Genomic DNA, 6,783 nt, shown 5'->3' with positions numbered 1-6,783 from the left:
TATATGTGATCCATCCGTGTAGTATAGCTACGCAAATGATTACAATACCATAACATTAATTAAACGTAAGTTTTTTTTTTCCTAAAAAGCTTCTTCATTTTCACCCCTTTCAAAATGGATGAAGGTTGATGAGAGTCTGTTGTTTTAAGAAAATTAGTTACGTTAACTAGTAGGTTTAGAATTGAACATACAGTAATTGTTTTTTGCGGTTGCAAAACCCTATATCGCATATAATTTGAAGCATTGTACGGACATATGAGTTTATCCCACAATTATGTGGATGCTAAGATTAATTTGGATATAAACAAAAAGATACCGTGAATCTAATCAAATAGTTTAAACTTTTGACAACGAGGAGACATATCGTTAAAAGAAAATAAAAATCGTGTCTTTGGGAAAGCTTTTTTGGGAATAAAAAAAGTGTGGTAGAAGAAAGGCATCAAATGCTTTGTTATTGGGATTCGCACTGTTGGTGAATTCCACGATCTGCCAACCATCTATTTATTTACAATTCTTTTTTTTATAATAAGTTAAATGTCATAGTATATAATAAAATAAAAATAAACAAACCACAAATGAATATATGTTGTTCTTGGTCTACCTCCCTTCAATTAGGGAGGGAATCCACTTTTTATTCTATTCTTTGATTACAGTCAAAATTCTTTTTCTTTTTCCATTTACCTCTATATAAGAATAGATGAATCTATTTCTAAAAGATAAATATCTTGAAAAATTATTTCAAAAATAGAATTTGTAATTTTAATGCATTTCATTAATTATTATTAATAGATTGTTAAACAACTTTAAATTAATGAATTTACTTACTTATAATTGATTTAAACATTAAAATCATTAGTCAGAAATATAATATTATATTTATAATTAAATTTAGTTTTTTTTCTGAAAGCCTGAAAAATCTATTAGTTTTATACTAATTTCTGGTAAAAATATACTGATTTATATTTTGGTAAAATATATTTATTTATTAATTTATTATTGGTCTAAATTTTTTAAATCTATTAACTAGAATAATGCATTTTAATTACATTTCAATTAATTTCTTAACACTGAAGAAAACAGAAAGAAATCTATTGAATTTTTGAGAATTATTAAATTTATATACATTTTTCAAAATTCATATACCATTATTTAAGTAAGAAATCTAGTGATTTGAAAGAGAGAGTATTAATCTTAGATTTCTTTTTATTTTTGAGTTCATCTTCTCCTTCTATTGGCGCAGATTTGAGTTTATCTCTTCCCAAGAAGCTGGTGGAAGGTTGACGTTGTTTTTCATCGAGTATATAATTAAAACACAACAAGCATGCAATAGACACATACTTTTCTCCATTTTCTACCTTTTTCTATTTTTATCCCTCTTAAAATTCACCATAGATATAGAAAGCTCTGCTCTCTCAATACACAGAGAGAGAGAGAGAGAGAGAGAAAGAGAGAGAGAGGGAGGAACAAAAAAACAAAAAAGCAATTCCACAATCTAAAAGAGAGACAGAAGACTCAAATAATTGGTGTGGTTTTATAAGCTTAACCAAAGTTTAAGTCTTTTACTTGTTCCATGGCTTAACATGATCCACTTTCTCAAGGTCTGTCTTTTTCATATCTAATCAAAAGGGCTTCGAGTTTGGACTTGGATCTCCGGGAATCCAAAGGAAAGTTCGGATTTTTAGATTAGTTTTAGGGATTTGATTTCGATTCCAAAGTGCTAAAGTTTGCTCCTTTTTAGTTGATTTGTAGGGAGAGGGGGGGGGGATGGTGAGGGTTTAGAGGTAGTTTTTGGGGTTTGTTTTGTTGGATTATGTGGATGGCTACTCGATCTAGTTCTGGGTTCGGTCATGAAGGTTCTTTGAGTTCTATAAATTTTCAGACGAATACTTCTTCTTCAGAGATGGGTCCTTACTTTGGTCGGAGTGGTGCCTTGTTGGGGATGAATATGATGAGCAGTAATGCTAATTCTGGGCTTGTTCAAAATGGGTATTCGTCAAATTCTTCTCTTGATTCGGTTTCTGGGCTCAAGCCAGATACTCCCTTGGCTACTGAATGGTCAACTGAAGAACAGCTCAGACTGGAGGTTGGCCTTGAGAAGTGAGTCTTTGTTATGTTATGTTCTTTCTTTCTTTATATCAATGGTGTCTTTTGTTTTGAAGTTGGTATGACTTTAAGGAGTTGTTTGTTGATTGTGTTTTGCAGTTATAAGGATAAGCCAAGTATCATGAAGTATATTAAAATTGCAGCCACTTTACCTGACAAAACTGTTCGAGATGTTGCTTTAAGGTGTAGATGGATGACGGTAAACCTCTCTCTTTCACCTAATCTATATGGAGTTTTGTAACCATTTTGCAGTCGTATAGTTATAGGTGTATCAAAGAAACAGTGCTGAATTTGCATTGCCTCTTTGCTTGTCCTACTAACTAGTTTTGGTTTACCACTCCTGTTAAGTTTTAATGAAAGAACCTTTAGGGAAATTAATATACTGACTCTGTGCAGAATCTTCTCTTATTTGCAGAATGCTTTCTTAATTTTTTTGCCTTCTGTCTTTGTCCAATTAATATATAACTGACTCTGTTTTAAACAGAGAAAGAGAAGGAAAGCAGAAGAAATAAACTGTGGAAAAAGAATAAGTTATAGCAAGGTATGTTGTTGATTCTTGCCATTTGATGATGAGTTGACACACTTCTGAATAAAAGCAACCTTAAGGTCCTTGTTTTATAAGGCAACTTTCTAAAAGATTTTAATATTTTCTTCAGGACAAGCAGGTGGAATTGACTTCGAGCATACCTTCTGTTTCGCCTTCTAGCATGGCTTCGTACCCTTTCTTAATGCCCTCTACAACCTCAGGTAAAACATATTACATTGAAGTCTTTTCTCTGATCATTACCTTGTTTAGTTGCAGTAATCTTTTGCCTTCATTTTTTTTACTGATTATTTTTTGGTTCTCTGTCGCAGATTTAAGCGGCAATGCAATCAGTCTCTTAGACCAGAATGTAAGAGCATTTAGTCAAATTAGAGCCAATCTCTCCTCATACAAGGTAAGTTCTAGATTGTCTGTTTTAATAGAATTCAATATGCGTTTTTTTTTTTCCTAAAGTTGGTATCTCTCCTGATGACTATGAACAGGCACATGATAACATAGATCTCTTCTATCAGGCAAGGAACAACCTTATCTCCATCCAAAACGAGTAAGTTGATCGCTTTTTTTTCAAGATTTCCTCTAAATTAGGTAGAGCTGATTAACTGATATCTTAATTTGGCAGCATGAATAATATGCCTGGCTTGATGAGCCAGATGCCCCCATTGCCGGTTGCAATGGATGATGATCTTTCAGCTACCTTAATGAGTTATTCAACTTTGGTAAGTTCATAGGCTGCTCATTTTTGCATCAAAAGTCTATTATTATGTTAACTTGTTACTTGTGACTCCTACTCTAGTTTGAACATTGAGTTTTTGGTTTAAATGGCTCAAAAATAGAATTTGCATGCTGCTAAATAGCTGAGTGTCTACACTAGCTTTATTACATTAGAATGTTTTGGTCTGATTGGAAGTTTATAAGAATCACTGCTTCCCAAAAGTTGAGAACTAAGAGTTAGTTTGCTCCATCTTTTAGACTTTTTGGTATAGACATACACATGTGTTAGTTTTTCACTTGTTCTCTTTGGCGATAGCAATGAAGTTGGTTTTGCTCCCCTTTGTACCAGGCGCTGCCTTTCAACACAATGCAAAATGGCGGTTTCCATATGAAGCAAGAGCCTTTTGGGTGACTTGTGAAGTCAATCGGTTTCCCTTAATTACCTGTAAATTATCTTAAAAGAAGCTGGAGAGCTCACTATATATATATATATATAGTTTTTTTTCTTTCTTTTCATCTTTATCTCAAGTTTGTAGAAATGTGATTCTTTCGTGTCACCAAAGATCTTTGAAGCAGTGCCATAATCTTGAGGAAAGGAGTAGTCTTGGTCCTGGCTCCAGACCCAAAACCCTCTTGACAAGGTCTATAGATTGATCACCTTAGTTAAATGTTGTTGTCGACTTCTAAGCGATTTGTGTAATATGATATATGATTCTATGGGAAATAGAAGAGCGTGTTTAGATTTGTATATGTCATCTTTTGATCACTGGGTGTGTTATTTTGGTTGGTACCCATTTCTTCTTAACATGTTAATGTTAATATAAAAACCAATAACATAAATATACAAGAATACATGATGGCGACATAAGTGTCTATAAAAAGAAAGAAAATGATGAGAAATAGAAATTATACATCATCCAATTTAATCGGCTTGTAATGGAATGATTTGATTATGGCTGCCACTTTGTTGAAAATAAGAAGGATGAGAAAGGTTGTCTGTAGAATCCCGTAACAAGAATAGAGAAGTGGAAGCAGTAGAAGCCATTGCTGTTGCTCTGACCGGAAGTGGGTGGTTATGTGTTCCTTCATAGGTTGTTTTCATAATCGACATGTCGTCATGTCCTATAAGGCTATAAACACCTTTGCGTATTCACAAATGCAGCAAGTGATCATAAATAACTAAATAGACATAACATATAAAGACAAAAAACTATATAAACACAAAATAGAATCATGACATGTACTTTAGTATTTAGAATAATATTATCACATGAGTTCAAATCTAGTAGAAGTGTATACAGTTAAACTTCTATATATTATACGAATTAACATACACAATAAATAATAAATTTTACTAGTTTTGAGTTAGATCAGTGTAAAATTAACTGAGATGATAATAAAATAGCTTTTAGAAATTTTATTTTTATATAGCCGCAGTAATATTATAAAGGTGTGTTTTTTTTAACACTATAAAGGTGTATATATAGGTAATATAGCATGCTAACATATGACTTTAGTGTTTTTGAGGATCGGTTGCTCCGCTTAACTCTTTTAAGTCAAATAACGCACTACTCCCTCCGTTTCGTAGAAAACATAACTTAGACATTTTTTACGATATTAAGAAAATGTTTGAAACACATTTATGTTTTTGTTTCATCTATTTAACCAATAGTATTTAGATAAATAAATTTATTTATAACATCAATGCATTTTGCAATTAATATTGAATTAAAAGTAAGTATAAATTATACTGAAATTGTAAAATAACACTTTTTATGAAAAAAATAAAAATTAAAATGACACTTATTTAGAAACATTTGGAGTAGCATATCTAAAGCATGATTATGTTACCCATGAATTCATCTGTCGGTGTGAGGACTAACGTTTAAGAGGAGAGAAAATAGGTCTTTCGTATTTTTCCTTGATTAGCAAGAGTTACAATTTTTGTGTGGATAACAACAAAACTCTCACCCTCGACTAACTCTAGTGTTGGAAAGCGGGTCAGATCCGCCTCATGCATATTGTGGCTGATCACAAGTGAATACTCTAGCTAATCACAAACATAATTCCACAAGGAAAAAATGGGAAAGGATGTTATAGTTATGGTAAATTAGAATACAAAAAGACCTTATTGCTAAAAATTCCTTAGGAAGATAAGACAAGTGTAGAAAGTTTGAAAGTGTTTTATGGAGCGTAATTGATGTGGAAATATGTGGATTGCTAAAAATTCCTTAGGAAGATAAGACAAGTGTAGAAAGTTTGAAAGTGTTTTATGGAGCGTAATTGATGTGGAAATATGTGGATTGCTAAAGGAGATTTGTACTCTTTCTGAGAGAAACCACATGAAACTGAGTATACTGTCTAGAATGACCACAAATGATTGCACTGATGGCAAAAAGGTGGAAAAGGTTGCATATACCTCTGATGAATCTAGTGGATCTAAGTCATATATTTTAACAATGGATGCTCCAGACATATGACAAGAATGAAGATGTGATTGATGAGATATTTCCAATGAAAGGAGGAGGAATTACAATTAGTGATGGGAAACAAGGAAAACTTCAAAGTAGTAGAACTATCGAGATTCTAAATCAACCGCACCTAGTGAATGTCTACCTGGTAGAATGACTGCAATTTGTGACTGTAATGAGCGATCAAATATTGTTCGCTTCGTTGTCGCAGATTTCTGCGGCCAAGTATTGTTTGTTTTGCTGTCATGACATTCTTATGTGTAGTTACATATTGTAAAAAAAAAAAATTAATTTAGTCATTTTTCTGTGATTTAGAATTGCAACTGCTCACGTGATAAGTCATGCAACATTGACGAACATGACCGTATGCATGAGTTTCATATATATATATATATATATATATATATTACTGAAGAATAACCTTTTTGTTTTAATAAGAACATTACTTAACAATGTAAAGAGTGATACAAGCTAAACTTAAATCCTATTGTGCTACAAGTAAAGAGTGCTAAGAAACTGCAAAGATATAAATAAACTCAAAAACACAAGAGAAGTATTAGGCTAATTTGCAGAGAACAGTCTTTATTTTTGAGTGTTGAGAAAGTATTGTAGTTTCTATATGTGTACATTGTTAATATAATTTAAAATACCTATTACCGGAGAAAACAAGCGTTAAAATTACGAACTTTGAAAGTAAAGCCCAAAAACTTTCAACTCGCGTTTGAGCCAAAAAAATCAATTTTTAAATATTGGCAGTCTTAATTCTCAATTTTTGTTGACTCAGTCATATAAAAAGTTTGAATACTCAAATGTTAAATTTGATTAACAGTCGTTACCCAAATTGACGCCATTTTATTTTTTAAGAAAATTCCAAATCGATTTAATCTTTTTTACGCGAAAACTTAATTTTCTAATCGATTTTATCTTTCCCAAATCAACTTTATCGAACTGATG

General features: G+C 32.0%; 1 protein-coding gene across 1 annotated transcript; it reads left to right on the top strand.

Annotated features, from left to right (window-relative positions):
• The first annotated feature begins 1,284 nt into the window (after positions 1 to 1,284).
• Positions 1,285 to 4,106, top strand: LOC108814368 (uncharacterized). Its single transcript, XM_018586923.2, has 8 exons — positions 1,285 to 2,097; positions 2,203 to 2,302; positions 2,588 to 2,644; positions 2,760 to 2,850; positions 2,959 to 3,041; positions 3,130 to 3,191; positions 3,267 to 3,363; positions 3,708 to 4,106. Exons 1-8 carry the CDS (start codon positions 1,811 to 1,813, stop codon positions 3,768 to 3,770), a joined length of 840 nt encoding a protein of 279 aa, XP_018442425.1. The 5' UTR covers positions 1,285 to 1,810; the 3' UTR covers positions 3,771 to 4,106.
• Positions 4,107 to 6,783: the final 2,677 nt, after the last annotated feature.

Source organism: Raphanus sativus, chromosome 7, assembly GCF_000801105.2.
Source record: "Raphanus sativus cultivar WK10039 chromosome 7, ASM80110v3, whole genome shotgun sequence".
Classification (NCBI taxonomy): Eukaryota; Viridiplantae; Streptophyta; class Magnoliopsida; order Brassicales; family Brassicaceae; genus Raphanus; species Raphanus sativus.
The sequence above is the reverse complement of the archived record's forward strand: the minus strand, read 5'-3'. Positions and strand labels throughout refer to the sequence as shown.